The sequence below is a fragment of the Centruroides sculpturatus genome, unplaced genomic scaffold, assembly GCF_000671375.1.
Source record: "Centruroides sculpturatus isolate CEXI.00-Female unplaced genomic scaffold, Cexi_2.0 scaffold1011, whole genome shotgun sequence".
Taxonomy (NCBI): domain Eukaryota; kingdom Metazoa; phylum Arthropoda; class Arachnida; order Scorpiones; family Buthidae; genus Centruroides; species Centruroides sculpturatus.
Window position 1 is genome coordinate 9,695 of NW_019385189.1, and position 18,028 is coordinate 27,722.

The 18,028-nt window shown below is 25.2% G+C and overlaps 1 protein-coding gene across 1 annotated transcript in view; it reads right to left on the reverse strand.

The window, feature by feature from the left end:
* LOC111635928 (Down syndrome cell adhesion molecule-like protein Dscam2) overlaps nucleotides 1-18,028 on the reverse strand; it is a gene marked incomplete at its 3' end in the record, with an annotated part of 115,537 nt that overhangs the window by 9,179 nt on the left and 88,330 nt on the right. Inside the window, exons 13-14 of the mRNA XM_023381069.1 lie at nucleotides 13,325-13,472; nucleotides 5,949-6,064 (exon numbers count right to left, since the gene is read on the reverse strand). Coding sequence (XP_023236837.1) covers nucleotides 5,949-6,064; nucleotides 13,325-13,472 — 264 coding nt within the window. The remainder of the gene's footprint in view (nucleotides 1-5,948; nucleotides 6,065-13,324; nucleotides 13,473-18,028) is intronic.

Sequence of the window (18,028 nt, forward strand, 5' to 3'; positions counted from 1 at the left end):
GTACTTTTCCTTTGTTTAAGGGTATTTGGGCAGTTTATTCTCTGTTATATTCTCAAGTAAACAATACATACAAGTACAGTACAGTATTTTCTGAGGAAACACTCGTACTTATTTTTTTTAACCCCATTCCCGATAACCCGGCATTTTCACAAACTCGGCCACCCTTCGGTCCACATTAGGCCGAGTTTTCGAGGTTCTACTGTAATAATTTAATTTTAGAATTAAAATAATATAATTATATACAATTTTTAGGTTAAATATTTTATAACAAAAAATAAAAGCATGTTTTAACGTATACATAAATATATATAGAGTAGTAATAATATATATTGTTATGATTTATTAATTTATGTATACATTTACATTAAACAATATATGGTAAAATTTATTTAAAAAAATAATATATAAAAGCTTATTTAGGTTGTATATATTATAGATTAAATTCTATATATCACTATAATACGTTATATAGCATTGTATAGTATAACTTTATATGTGTGTATAGAATGTAGACACAAACATTTCAAATCATATTTCGGGTTCTATCATAGGTAAGGGCATAGTTTAAATTACAAAATCGTAGAACGTTTCAACAGCAGTGTAAAACGTCTTTCGTTCGACTAAGATATTCAAAGGGAAAGAGGCTGGACATTGTCAAGTAAATGAGTGGTGAAACAGTGTGAGGCTTCTCTGCATGGCCTTGAGGAGATGGAATTTGCCCTATGCGAAAGGGGCGTACACGGCATTCAGACCAACGAATAGCCCGTACCAATTACCTAATACTCTAATGTAATTGCATTTAGTTATGTAGCAGAAGCTAGTTATAGCCTAGTGCAATGTTTGTGTCTACAACCTGTATATAATATTAAACCCTGTTTATAATTTATATATAAAGCACTAAATTTTTTTACTGATTAATGATTACAAAATTCGTCTTTAATTTACTTCAGAGATAATAATTTTTATTTACAAACATTTAATAATTTAATTAAATTTAATTAAATTCGATTAAATATAGTCTATAATTAATTGCAGTATATAAATATAAATTTTTATTCTATTTATCTAATGAATTTTTACAGTAGATAAGAACATTCAAGTTTATAATTAATTGAAAATCTTAAAACTTATTAATAATTTAAAATACTTTATAAAGTACGATCATATTTATAAAAAGAAAACAAACAAATATATGTTTTCTTAAATTATAAATTAATAAATAATAATTTTTAATAAAATTTCATTAGTTAATAACATAGCTACATAGTATTATGCCTTTGAGTCAGATATATATTAACATAAGTTACAGTTATTTACTTAACAGATTCGTCTAATAATCAACGTCAGTAATATTTTAAATATTCTCGTAATTCGAACAAACTTACCGAGTTGTTTCTTCAATTCTTGCATTTAATTATTAAATATTTTTGATGGAATTTACTATTAAAATCCTTATCAAATTTCTGTTATAATTATATATAATATTGTTTTGTTTTGAATTTTAATTTGTATATTAAATACAGTTCTGTGCTGCCTAATCACAGACTTCCCATAAGATTATAATAGAGCCAGTCCTGTAGCCAGGTATAAGCCTGTATCAATATGGGCTAAATTTATAAATGAGGTGCAAGCTGAAAAAATTATGACTGATTTTTTTCTTTTTCAGCCAGAACTAGAACTATTAGCTACAGTCTACATGTAAAAATAACAGTAGCCTAAGAATATAGAATTATATATATTGAAATATGAATAATAGGGGATTTAGCATTTCATATACCCCCATAGCTATGACTATAAATGGTGCTGGAAAATGTATTTGCCTGTACCTTCCATATATTTATATAGATAAATACTTATGGTGTTAAAATTGTGTTACATATAGCCTTTATGAGTATCGACTATACCATATAAGACTCGTCTAAGTACAGTACACTCTACGATCTTAATGATGTATTTCTTGGAATGTATACTCATCCTTAAGCTACTCATACCTGTTTATATATAGCTATAGATTTACTTCTTAGGATAAAACAACCTTTGTTGTAGTATTATGTAGTAATTAATTATTTTTTTAATTGGAAACATTAATAAAGATGCTTTATTTCTCTAATGATGCGTATAATTATTTTTTATCGTGTTTTATTTTTATACATCAAATTAATATTTTATTATTTAATAAAATGAAATTTGTATAATTTTTAAACTAAATACATTAAAAATTATTATAATCTACGATAAAATTCTTTTTTATATTTTAATATTTGTATTGTGTAATTTAACAGAAGAACATAAAGGATTTTTCTAAGCTAATATAATTTATTATCTAAGAAAAATTTATTGATAAATCTGAATAAACGATTCTTAAAAATAATATATTTTTATTAGAAATTAAATTCTGATTATTTCATATCTTTTACCTATAAAATTCTTTATTATACATGCATACATTGTCAAGAACGTTCTATAAATGTGTCAATTGTTCTCTTTGACATTTATGATAAAATTTATTAAACTTTATCTTCTAACATTAAAATTTAATTGCTGTGAATGATAAGGCATTAAACCTTACATAAATAATTTAAATAAAACATATGATTCGAGCAATTTTGCAATTTATCGAAGTCAAAAACCTGCAATTAACCATTGAAAGCAATTATAATTGAATAACCATTGAAGCAGCAAGAATTTCTTTCTTATGATTTTATTATAGATATTTTAATCCGTTGATTAAGCTGTCTGCATGCTAAATGCTAGAAAATTTGAACGAATTTTCAAAAATATTTATCCTAAACTTTAAAAATTTTAGATTATTTGCTGGAAATGTACCGTGAAAAATGTTCAAAAAAAATTGTTATTGATTATGTTATTCAAAATTGCATAACGGAAATTATTTTATAGTAGATTAGTTAAATACTTTAAACCAATATTTCATGTATTTTTTTTCTTATCCTTTTTCACTTGCAAGTTGTACAACGTTACAAATAGTTTATAGCCATCTTCCAAAGAATTTTTTGATCAAATAACTAAGTATGATGATATAGCAATTCCTTCGCGATAGGATATAAACGAATATTATGTTCTTAGAATAGAATATATAAACACAGACTAAGTATCAACGGCAGATATATTTCTTAGCTATAAAAAAACACATGCTGCTATTTATTTAAACATGAAATTATATATTTATTATTAAGAAAAAGACCAAAAAATACTTAAATTTTCTCTTTAATAATAATATATTCAGTATAAATTATCGGACAGTATATTAACAAAACGGAGGTTATAAAGGCAAAGGGGTATTATGAATTTGCGATACTCGTTGGGCTGCAATTTGTAAAAATTATAGACCTATAAATTCCAAATGTTTTCCTTTTGTCTGACTGTTCTTCCTTAATCTCGAGAATGTATTATATCGATGAAAATAGAGACAAGATGTAGAAAGATTCGGGTTAGGAGGCTCTGATTAACTCTATATGAATTTCCATTCTACCACGAAAATCACGTAATTTCAATTCAAAACGTTTTCTCCAGAATGGAGTTGACCGGCATGACTCCATTGTTATTAGGCAAAGTATGATATACAGGGGAAAGACAGTACTAATTTGAGATCGAGAGGATAGATTTTAAAAATTATTAAATTGTAAATATTTAAAATATTAAGATTGTTCTTAGTGTTCTTTCTCATTTAGCTCTCGGGAATACTCATCTCCCATCCTCTCTGATTAAGCCTGTATATAAAGTGTCTTGTTATAAAATTTTAATGTTAATTGGAGGTATAATTATCATAAATCGTTTAAGATTAGAGAGAGTATGCTTACTTTAATTTCAACAACAAATAGGATTATAACGTTATAGCTATTGTTTTCATTTCGATCTTGATTGGTAGGAAGTAATAAACATAGCGTGAGTGAATATCATCTGATAATGTAATTGCACTTATGTTTGGCTTCAAGGGTATTTACACATTAATGGAAATAAGAGGGGAAGATCCAATCGAATCATTTTTATTAATTATTTGTCGGTACTCGATTGAATTAAGAAGGTAAACAATTCAATAAGAAAAAAATATGAGCTGATACTGAAGAAGTAAATGTTAAAATATAAAAATCTATAACAAAGATTTTAATTTATATATTATAAATTAAAATTAAAAAATTATAATTTTAATATAATTCCTTTGTGTTTCATTACAATTTAATTATTTTAAAATAGTTTTATAATCATTGTATGTAACGAATTTTTTAAATATTTTATTTAAAACTGGTGTTATTAATTCATGCAGAATCATTTATTTTTGGAAAATTTTTATTATAATTAACTCCATTCATTTGGTTTCTCAATTTATTTTCTCAGATTTTTTTAATTCTGTTATCATTAAATATATATAATCATTCCATCATTCCAATATTAAAAATAGTTTAAATAACTTTTAACCCCCCAAAAAAGGAATAATAACCAGCAAAAATTATTATGACATCGCTATAATGCTGGGCTGCAATTTTTTAAATATATGCTTTCGATCTCAAATTAGTAGTATCTTGCCCCTGTACAGTACATAATACTCTTCTTGATGACATCACGCCGGTTATCTATTTAACTCTGCAGTAGAGAAAATTTTTGACTTGAAATCACGTGACTTCCGGTCTATAGTGGAAATTCGTACCTAGCTAATCGGGCCCTCTTTCCCTATTCTTTCTACATCTGGTCTCTACTTTTATTTATCTAACACTATTCGTGTGGTTAAGGAAGGACAGACAGTGGGAATTTATAGGTCTACAATTTTTTCGAATTCCAACCCAATAAACATTACACTCGTTAATGTGGTCTGACCGACAGATGGCTGTGGCGATTAGATATTAGCCTACCGCTCTGGAGGACACTGGAGGGCCCGGGATTAAATCCGGGTAAACAACTCCCCAGGAATTTTTTATAATTCTATCCTTCACCATCCTGTTGTCCCATTGTGGACTGGCCAAATCCATTATGGATATGGAAGAAAGGTCCTCTTCCATATCCATAATAGGGAAGAAAGTTAAAAATGGGGATACAACCAGAGTTATGTATGGATTCCGAATCTATTTCCATCGGATTGTTGTACATTATGAAAAAAATGTGCCCAGAAAACTAATTAAACATTACTAAAAATCATAAGAAATGTTTTATTAAAATACATTGAGTGAAATTCATTGTAACATATAATTTAATACAGATCCAATTATACTCTATTATTCTCAATTTTCCACTTGTTCCTCAATTCTTAATCTTTGCAAGAGGATCAAATAGCTCCCTATTAAACATTTCATCATCTTACCTACCAATAAAATTAAATTATATAATATTATAGCATAGCTATAATTTTCTATTAATGGAATTTTATAATTATTATTTTTCTTAGATCTGATAGCAGGTTTTGAATAATGGTAGTGGCAGAATGTAAAATTATAGAGTTGTCACGAGTTGTTAATATCCTTCACGTGCATGGAAAGTCTTAAATAAGGTTATCAAGTAATGTGGAATAATAAGTTATAAATGAAATTTAATATATGACTCGATTAGGTTAACAGGTGATGTAGAATAATGAATTATAAGAGAAATTTGATCCGGACTTGTCTGCAACAGCACTAATAATATTTGAAATTTCCATCAATTTCTTATTATATAAGTTAAAGTTCGGGAAATTACGTGAATATTTAAATTTTAGTAAACATTTTAGAATATTAATTTTATTATAAATTCGTACATAACTTCTAGTGTCTGTTCCTAAACTTTTCGGAATATCACCACCTTTAATGCATATATTTCTTATATGTATATATGTTTTTTGCTTGTTTCAAAATGAATTTTTGTCCCCCTTGTTTTCCCGAGCCTCCTTGAGTCTTCTACCACCTTCAAGTTGGCTCCGAAAGTGGGAGCCATCTTGAAGATGGTAGAAGACTCAAGGAGTTTACTCTGTTCGACATCCCTATCGCCTCTTTCCCTCCAGAGCCTAATTGAGTCTTCTACCAACTTCAAGATGGCTTCCACATTAGGAATCACTGTTCTAGATGAACATTTTCCTATAATTCTTTACATTTTAAATCACATAATATATTTATTTATTTATTTATTGCGAATTTAAATATTATTAATTATTCGGAATTAAGTCGTGTATCAATTGTTTCGATTATAGAATCAATATTGATGAGCCAATGTTGGATTCTTTGAAACATTGAAGAATAGAAACGTTTGGATTTATTTCGGATTCAGTAGACTAAAATTGAAATTTAGAAAGTTGTAGATAGCAAAGCATTAACTACTTGGATCAATAATGCAATGGGATAAAGAAATTGATTGTATGACTAAACGGAACTGAAGTTTTTAACGCTAGTAGTAATTAAAATGGAGGAGATTCGTTATTGTAGATAGAAAATCAGAAAGAAAATAGTAAATGAATAAAGTTTTTTTCTAGAACATTTGTTTAGAAACTTTTTTCAATATTTTTCAATATTTTTTAAAGGAATAATCGACCACCACCACTCAAATTTTATAAAAATTAGCTGAAAATTAACAAATATTTTCTATTGTTTCATATATCATTACAACGATGTTCAAATATAAAAGCTCTATTGAAAAAACAAGCTTTATAATCAGTCAAATTGCTTAAAATGTCTCGAAACCAAGTGTAAAAAGTGATTTTTTTAAAATATTATTCAATAAAAAAAATAATATTTTATGATTTTTTCAATTGTTTTAGTCAAATAACTAATGTCTTGCGGCAGTATTCCTAACCAATAGTGAAGAGATAGAATTAGAATTTAATCAATAAGCGTTCACTTAAAAATACAATGATAATTAGCTAACTTCTAACTCTAATTCTTGATATTTGATTTTCAATACGGTCGTAGAGAGTTAAATTATTGTCTTTGTATTAGAGTTTATGATTTTTTCATTTTCAAAATTATACAAAATACCTAAATAAATACATCAGCTACAAAAAAATTATATTTATTGTTTTGCTCAAAATAAGGGTGAAGTGTATATTGGTTAGAAAATCACACCATGCGACGTCGTATGACTTTTATAAGTAAAAATTAAAATGTATAATGAAGCAGGAAATTTTCGTTATTTGGATTAATATAAAAAGGAATATTTTCTTTGTTTTAGTTTTGAAAAAAATTCATAAATGAAGTATACTTTGTAAACGTCAACAACATTACAATTGCTATGCTAATGTCTGGTGGAAGATAATGCAATTTATTTGAAGTGCATTCCTTGTAATAATAATAATAATGAAGATTATTGTTATGAATTTATCTTCGCTTTTACACGATATCGTGAATTTATTTGATCTCATTTGCGTTATTAAACTTCTGATTTTAGTTAATAAGTTTTGTTGTTATATATAGATCTATTATAAAGTTTAACTATTTTGCAAGAGTTAATAACTATCCGAGTATTTTATAATTAACGTTTTTTATGTAGAACAATAGTTAAATATAAAAATTCTTTTAAATAAGTATACCAATTTCTTTAAAATATAATCAATATAAATTAAGTTATTTAATTTATTCTGTAATTAAATTTTAAAAAAAATTCTTATATTTTTAACTATACAAAGTGTACATTTTGTACAAGTTACCATTGAGTAAATAAAAATATTATTTTATGCTGTACAAAGTATACATTTATGCAATTTTGTATCGAATAAATAAATACAAAGTGTTCATTTTTCACTGCTTGTACAATATAAAAAGAATAAAATTTTTTTTATAGTATAAATAAAGGAAAAATATTTTAAACTGTACAAAACTTTACAAAGATATAAATTTTATCAATAATATAAATCATACAAAGATACGAAGAGACGAAACGTTTAATATTTAAATTTGAATACAAAAAAAACAAGATATTTACTAAAATATTGTTTAAAAAAATCGGCAATTTTATCCTTTCGTAGGTATAACTTATTATGTAAACCATTTTAACACTTTTCTTTACAAACATCTGCTTTTATTCAAACAACGATATAAAGTTTTATCCTCTTTTTTTCTCCCGTTTTCTAAACCGAACGTCTAGAAAATAACAGGTTCGTGTGATAGACCAAATGATTAGTAAAAAAAGAAACTTTTATACTTTTTAAACGTTCGAAAATTCTACAGACCTACACGCAATATACAGTATTAATACTTTATATTGCGTGTATAGCACTTTCAAACTAGCAGTTTATCCACAGATAGATAACAACATCTGTTGGCCTCGTAAATCCATTTATATCCAATGGAAAGAAAGAGAACATTTAATCTTAGCCACTAAGATGAGAAAATTTCTTTTATATAACTTTTGGCAGCGGACATCAAAATAACTAGTCTTTTTTTTTTTCTTTTCTTTTTCTTTCAATAAATTTCTACTATAAAAAATAAATTAAAGTAGCTTAAAAACGGTATTTAAATATAAAAATTAGTCTGTTTTAAAGGAATTTTTAAGTATATATGTATTTTTATAAATTTAAATTATTTAAAAATGTTTGAATTTTAATATAAGGAATTATACATTAAAATATATATATATTTAATGTATAATTCAAATTCTGTAAAAGTTTTAGGTATTATATATAGGAAGTTTGAAATTTTAAAAGGGAAGAAATATATATATTTTATTTAAATTTTTAATAAGGATATTATATATATACGCCTTATATATATATATAATATTCTTGTCAATATTTTTTTTTGTAATGTCTTAAAATTAATAATATATCCATTTTTTTTCTATAATTTAGTTAAAAATTTTATTACTTTATATACATAATTACTTGATATTTTATTACTAATTTTAATTGTAATAAAAATAATAAATTTTATATTGTTTCTATAGTTGTTCTTTATTATTATTTTTCTGATAGAAAGAGTAACATGAACTAGTATTGACAACAGAACTAGCATTGAAATGATATATAGAGTAATACTACTTATATTACATTCTATAAGCTATCTTTACTTTATAAAAGAATATTATTAACTCAGCTTTGCTTTATTAACAAATTATAATTATAAATTTTAAAAGGTACTTTATTACGTACATCTAAATAGCTTTATTTAAATACATTAAAAATGATGATAATAATATATTTTGAGCCGATTTTAGATTTTAAATTGGAGTTTTTATAAGTTTAGGGGAGATCGGGGCAACTTCGGCATGCGGGGCAAGTTTGTCAAGCGCTTTTTTTAAATAACAAATTAAAAGGAGACTTTGGTTATAGGTTAGGCAGTTGAGTTTTATTGGTGGCTTGTTGAGTGTAGTGTTTTTATTGTTCTCCAACAAGCGTAGTTGAATTATCAAGCAAATTTTCATTTTCGTTCAATTCCATATAATATTTTTTTTCCATTTATATTGAATTGGCAGGTTTTGTTATAATTCCATGATAACGAAAGTTACTTTTCCTGTTAGAAGGATGTAACTTCAACTTATTCACGTGGCCAGATCGTGGCTTGGCATTCTGTTCTCAGGGTTGTACTTAATGTTTCGAAATCATGACTAGCGGGGTAAGATCGGCAACATAAAGCCACATTAGAAGCAAAGGATAAAAATCAAACAGATGATAAATGAAAACATGTTTGCATTTGTTATTCATGTATATATGTCTTTGAACTTGCATTTCGTTGTAATAATATTAAATGGGTGTTGGATTTGTATTTCTTTGTTTTAATAGTGAATTCCAACTTATACATTGTTAATAACATAATTTTATATACGTGCCTATCTTGCCCCATTACTGTTGCCCCTATACCAGGGGCAACTTTAATAAAAATAATTAAAATAATTACAACTTTACAAAAAGAGAGAAGTTGCCGATCTTGCCCCTATACCCGGGGCAACTTCGTCAATTTCTCTCTTCTTGTAAAGTTGTAATTATTTTAATTATTTTTATTTCCAAACTGATTTTAACCAGTTCTATAGTAAGGTAACATTCCAATAGACAATATGCAAAGCTTTTTTTTCAGTTTACAGCAGTATTTATTACACAAAATTTAAGTAAAGCTTAACATGCCGATCTTGCCCCGATCTCTCCTAAATTAGATATTTGATGCCAAAGTTGTTAATTATAAAATATCCTTGATATAATATACTATAATTTATTATATATAATGTCAACTTTATGACTTGCATTAGCATAAGTTTCAAGGATCATATAAGCAATTTAAAATATATTTTTTATTTTATTTTTATATAATTTTCAAAGCCATAATGTAACGTGTGAAACTTATAAATAAATTATTTATTTAATTTTTTAATTTCAGAAAAAAAATTCATAATTACAATAGGATATCCAGGTATTATGGTAAAGAAAAAGAAATAGTTTCGTATATAATTTTGCTTTATTATTTTTTTTAATAATAAATCTAAAAATAGGATAAAATCATAATACAATTTAATAATTTTCCTGGATCTTTCTTCACTTTCATTGTAAATATTTACGTTGAAAGATGTCTTACACTTCATTGCAATTTTATAAGTGATACTGTGCACGGAGCTGAAGATTTTATAAATAAAGTAAGACAAATTTTGACTTTGATATAAAATAATAAGCATTTATATTAAGCTTAAAATATATCGCTTAGAAAATTCAGATATGCTGGAGTATAGAGACATAACTGATTGATATCTCTTTTGTCATTTAGTTTTCTAACAGGATAACATAATCTATATATTTTAAAATATACCCCACATAAAAATACAATTTAAATTTTTATATTCTAATATTCACCTTACATTTTTATGGCATTTACGTGATACGAATAACAAAACATGCCTATTAATTTCAAAAAAGTATCGACATTTTATAACATTTATACTTAATAATTTACATATGAAAGAACTTTTTTTTTGTCGAATATAATTTGTAAATTATATTTACATTTTAACAGCAATTATTCCAGCGATAAAAATGTAATTATTTCTGTAATTTTTATAGCATTTTTTAATATATATTTTAAGAATTTTCTCAGTTCTTTTGATATAATATTTTAGATTTTGAAATAAAATAAAATACAATATATGTTATAGAATAAAACAGACATAAAACGAATTGTGATGTTGTATTGAACAGATTCAAGAATTGAATTTTTATATATTTTTGCTGCTTTGAATATTACTTACAAATTATATTATATTTATTTTTAATAAAAAAAATAATAGTAATTGCAATTAATTATCGCTTTTTATAAAGGCAAGTAATTTAAAAATTATTTTAAAATCTAATAATTTTCGGATTTTATACATTGAAACTCTAGTAACTGGGATCCGATTAATCGGGTACACAATCAATGTGTCTTCGTATTTAATATCGTTAAAAAGTTTCATTTCATACAAATTAACCTTAATAATTTAGTGATACAGGATAAGAGAATGTAATATTTCCTCTTCAGTTTCTGTTCTTTCGTACAGAAATAATGGCTACTAAGCGGAAATCTGTTGTATTATTCTTGAGCAAAGTTTGTAATTATGTCTAAAAATACCTGTGCAGTGATGCGAAAATATTAAAACACTTTCTGTTAAAATTCGTGTTGTCAAGTAAATAAAAATATAACTTAGTTCTAGCAGGTAGTAAAGGTGTAATCTTGTTATCTGTCTCCTAGCACCTGAGAATTACAATGATCCGGATTTGAGTCTGAGACAGAAACTTTAGAAAATGTTTATGTCTTCAATATGTACTTTTCGTCTTTTAACGAGAATAGGCCAGGCCCCCATTGTAGGCCTGGCATAATCCCGCCTACAGTGGCTCGCAATGGAGGTCTAGTACGATGTACATGGAAGAATGACCTAGTAATCCTATTCAAAATTAATATTTTTTTTATTAATTAATTCCATTTTATTAAAATAATTAGAATTTTCAACACTTTTTAAAGCCAGGTTTTAATACTTTTTTTTGTAATATTGTATTTATTATAAATGAATATTTAATAACGATACAAGATTAATCACTAAAATGTTATATAAAAATGTATATTTAATTATAAATAAACGGCATTTTTTTAAAGAATTTTATTATTATTATTTTTAATTTTTAAATAAGAGATTGCTGCAATTAAATAGTGTTTTTGTAAATGTTTTAAAACAAAATTAATTTTCTACAGAAAATTGATTTGTTTAACATTCACAAAAACATTATTTAATTGCTGCAATATGCTATTTAAAAATTTTCGTCTGAATTTTTTTTTAAAACATTTAACCAATTTAATTAACATTTTTTGATTAACATTGGATAAATGAAAATTAATTTAATATTTTAAAATATAAATATATATATACACACTTTTAATTAAAATATAGAAAAAAAAACATTGCGTTTAATAATTTATAAATATCGGAATGATATGACAGATTCGTTTTAATTAACTAAAATTTATGATATTTTATTATTATAAATATAAAAACAGTAAACGTTAATGAAACGTTTATTATTATTAATAACGTTTACGAAGTATTTAATTAATTATATTATTCTAATTAAAAGAATTGATTAATAATCTAAAAGACAGACGGCCGAATGTAAGGGCGGTTGAGGCATCAGCCTGCTTCTCTAGGGAATCAGGGATCGAATATCTATGCTGAAAAATGAAAAACTTTTAGGGTGAGCAATTTTTCATCCCGAATTTAGACCCCTTTCCTCGCCTTTCGGACCTTAGAGGATCCAGAAATCTTTAGGGGTGTATAAAGAAAACAATACAGTTAGAAATTTTTTACTACCTGAAGTAACAGGCCTTACTTGGGAAAACCTCCAGAAGTGCAGTATGGTCCTTCTAAAGGTTTTTTTCCTTCATACTTCTCAAATCTGCCCGGCCTCTGCTGCCCACAGCGTCAATATTAGCCTGGTTCGAACCCAGGCCCCATATTTACGCTGTGGGTACAAGGAGGGCCTTTTTAATCATACTGTGGTCGAACCCAATATGGGCCTGGGTTTAGACATAATGGGTATGATTAAAAAGACTTTTTTGGTGTCTACGAACAGAGTAAAAAGAACAAACAAACAAAAAAAAGAGTAGAAGAATCTAAAAGACAAAATAACTAAATTTTTTATGAATGCTTTCAGTTAGACAATGTTATTAATAAATAAATTTACTTGTTTTAAAAGTATTTACAAGAAACTTTCATTTATAACAAGATAAAATGTTCAATTTGCTTTACATTATATTCATTTTTAATACTACTTTAAGCAAAATTAATATTTATAATTAAAACTTTACATTTTATATTATTCAAAGCATTTTTTAAATATATTTAGGAAAAGTTTTGTAAAAGTTTTTCATCTTTTCTTTTTATTTTTCTAAAGAATCGAGATTTTTACCTGGGATCATTTTCAATAACAAGAGGTTGTTTATCTCTAGTCCAAGAAATGGTCAAAGGAGGATCACCAGTCACGGAACACGTCATAGTTACATCTTCTTTCTTCTTTACCATCTGGGTTTGGAATTTTGTTTCAAATCTCGGCGATTCTAATGAAAAAATAATAATTATTATTTCAATATAAATACGTAGATTTAAACGTATTAAAATTGAAAAAAAAATTTTTCTCAAAAAGTTTGAAAAATCCAGTTTTGAATGGCACAACTTTAAGGAAGAACTAGAAAATTTATACCAAAAATTTGTAAATAAATTTATGATTTTGCTTCTGAATATAAGCTATGTATATATTTGAATGTTTTTCTACGATAATATATCTTATAAATTTTTTATATCAACGAAACTTTCAACTATTCCTATAGGACCACGTTTGAAGGGTAAAGAAAAAGAAATAGTTTCGTATATAATTTTGCTTTATTATTTTTTTTAATAATAAATCTAAAAATAGGATAAAATCATAATACAATTTAATAATTTTCCTGGATCTTTCTTCACTTTCATTGTAAATATTTACGTTGAAAGATGTCTTACACTTCATTGCAATTTTATAAGTGATACTGTGCACGGAGCTGAAGATTTTATAAATAAAGTAAGACAAATTTTGACTTTGATATAAAATAATAAGCATTTATATTAAGCTTAAAATATATCGCTTANTTTGTAAATAAATTTATGATTTTGCTTCTGAATATAAGCTATGTATATATTTGAATGTTTTTCTACGATAATATATCTTATAAATTTTTTATATCAACGAAACTTTCAACTATTCCTATAGGACCACGTTTGAAGGAAAAGGATCCTGAATATTTCATTTGGTTGTTTTATTATACTAAGTGCTATAAGAATAACGTCATGGAAGATAAAACAGTAAATGGTAAATTTACACTTTAAACTTTAAACAATAGATTAAATGAATAAGAGATTTAGCTGAATTAAGCTTTTAAACACAGCAGTCAATTCAAATATTTCCATTTTAAATATCACAAAGGATTTCTAGGTTCGTTTCGTTGTTGAATCATATTTCTCTCCCCGTTTCCTTTAACACGCAATACACATATTCCTCTTAGTGCTCTCTCCATGGACAAGAGATGGAGAGAGTCAATAAAAATATTCTAAGCAGGTATAGTAACTAAAAATACATAGAAAAGATATGGCAAGTCAGTTTTCAAATATTCGCTATTGTGATCGATGTATATGCATCTGGAAAATAGATTATATGTAAAATGTTCTTAAATCAAATTTCGAAATGTATGAAAATATAAAATAAAACAATGTAAATATATTATTTATATTATTATTTTTTCAACTTTTATACAATTTCTTCTCTCGAGATTTAATACTAATGAAAGAAAATATCGTAAAAAAAATCGAATTTTCTGATATTAGGATTTTGTTTTCGTATTAAATCATTAAAAGGAAGTTTTCTTTACATTGTAGTATAGTAAAAGTTCTTTATAGGGAAAGAAATTACAGAGAAAAACCACGTAAGAATTGAAGTTGTTTTACTTTAATCGTCTTCTTACAGGTTAGGTGTTTGATTCTGTCTTTGGAGATCCAATTTAATGACTTTTGGGTTTTGAAGAGTTCGCCAACTATGAGATCGCTGATTACTTTACTTTATTCTTCCAGAAAAATGCCACAAATCCAATAAAAAGAGATTTTCTTACATGAAAACTTATATAATTTTTTGTTTTAATTGAAAGATACGAAGATATTTCTCACATTCATCATTTTAAATCTACCGATACACGCTAAATTCAGTTCGTATTTTTGTGAAATTTTTAATATAATTATTATTTTTAACTAAATAAATTGGGGAGAGAAATGTTATAACGTTTTGTTAAAAGTTTAATTTTTAAAAATTTTAAAGGATAAATAAAAATTAAATTGTTATAAAAGATGATAACCCGAAAAATATCTTTAAATTACTTCCTATTTACACTTTCATTTTAGTAGAAATAAATTTAGTAAAATTTTAAAGAAAATATATATTTTAACACAAGCTTGAGATGTAAAATAAAATGGTTTTAAAATTAATTTTATTATATATTTTATATGTTAAAATATACATGAAAAACAGAAATATATTTGCATTTTAATACTTTGTTTCCCCTATTTTTTTTCAAAATGTCTGTTCAAGCATTGAACAGAAAGATCTAGGTTATTTTTATTAAATTCATTTCTATTTAGAAAACAGATAATAATATTAAAAATTTAAATAAAGTTATAACAGGGAAGTAAATTTTGACAGGTATACGTTTATAGGTTATATATCAACTGAAAATTCCCAGGTTGTTGCAAAGAAAAATAACCACCCAAAAATTCTAATCTATGAAAATTCAATTAATATTATCTTATTCTAATTAATTATAACGTTTTATTTATTTAGTTAATAAATTATTTGTCAGTTATTCTAGCTTGTTTCAGCCTTTGTAAATTTTAATGACACCATTTATACTTCTGTGGTTTCAGAGCAAATCACGCTAGTATAATTCGGTAAACTGCGAAATTTTTACTGTATACGGACAATAGTACATATATTTTATGTCTTCATTGATTAAATTAAGTTAAAATAAAAACAAACTCAATTTTCCGAGCTTCAACTAATCTATAATTAGCCTACAGATGAGATAATTATAGGAGCAGTTTGCAGAATTAATGACGATTCTTAATATTTCAAGTTCCAAAAAAACTAATATTAATTTTCACACTGTGACTATAACGATGTTATAAGTATATCAAATTATCATTGTAATATCTTAAATCGTATTATTATTTCTAAAATATGAAACCTTGAAATTATATACATTTTTCTTAAGGTATATCTATAAGAAATGGATTTTATGTAAAGTTAGCAATATATTTTTCATTAAAAATTCAAGTAATTATTATAAAATTCTAAAAATAAGAAAGAAATATATATATATCAACGGATAAATAGTAATATTTGTATATCTTTGGAGTGAAACTGTATATTACCCGAGGGTGTTGTAGTTTTAGTTCTAAAAATAAAGATATAAGAAATAATACAATATTTTATATAGGCTTATATAATTGAAAAAATAGTTATAAAACAGATAGATATATATAAGCTTAGAGTTATGATGTTTAGCGCATTTCTTAGTCTTTAAATTCCTTAAATTTACAGTAAACAAACAAGCATCTAATATAAAACTATAAAATATATAAAGTACAGTATATGATATTGTGTGTGTCTGTCTATATACATGTGTGTTTATATATACATACAGTAAAACCTGTGTAAACCGGAATAACACAGTATCCAATATTTTTTCCGTTTTAGGCAGGTTTTACTGTATAACTTTCATAACTTAGGCTTTATATAACACTATAAAAAAGTCTAATGTAAATCGTAAAAACATGCATGCTTTTATAATCATTTATACATATACATATATATACATTTATACATATACAATAATACATATTTGAATTTTAATTTATATTTTCAGTTAATAACTTTACGATTGTATTATCAATATTAGTAAAATGTAAATATATTAATAATAATAATCAGGATCGTGGAGAGCAATCACGAGTCCTCGGTTAAGGGGTCCTCTATCAGTTATTACATAATACTCTCTCGGTGTATCATATACCCTTTAACCCCTTCCTTTAAGCAATTGAAATTACATAAATTGAATTTCTAGACTATATAATTAAAATTTTATTAAATAGATTTCAGCTCGTTGCCCTGTACAGGTTTGGGCCCAAGAGCTACATTCACGATTTCTCCTCCCTATCATTGGACCAGAAGATAACTATTCATTAGAGAATATATTTTTATTCAACTCTAAAATTTGCAAATTAACTATTTTGTAACAGATCAATAACGTTATTTTTTAAGATTATTTTAAACGTGGTAATAACTATAAACAAGCAATTGTCAGTAAGAATTATTAAATTTAGTATATATATATATATTTCTAGAATTGATTTTTTAATTGAAATGAATACAACAATTCAAAAAAAAAAGAATCTTAAACTATTAACCAGTAAAAAATAATTTATCAAATCGAAAAGAAAGACGTTTGAATTAGATCTAGATTGAATTTCTTTCAATGTACTCATTTCACTTTAAGATCGTATGCTAATCAGATTTAAAGCCGAAAGAATATTGTAAAACCCTTCTATTGTTGAATTAATTTGTATTTGCTCAGTATAAAAATTTTCGAAAAGAATTTTTCTATTTTGAATTTAAAATTCTCTTAACATTACAATACAAAATACGATTATACAATTAAATCTTGTTATAATCGTGGATGCTTCAAAGTGACAAGCAGCCAAGTAAGCAAACCAATAGCATACGTCGTTTCACTGGTTTGCTTACTTAGTTGCTTGTCATTTAGAAGCACCTCGTGTTATAGATGTTAAATTTAACAAGATTAAAAAAAATCTAAGAAATCAACTTTACAGTTTTTTTTAAATTTTATATTATATTCTTCAATATAAATATTTCTTTATAATAAAATAATGTAAATTTATTTTATTATAACACATTTAAAAATAACTATTTAAAATTGGATATTGATCCTTTAAAATTTAATAAAACTTACTTAATTTTATACATTAGCTTAGAGCCAAATTGAATAGTAAAATAAATCTTTTATTAAATAAATATATA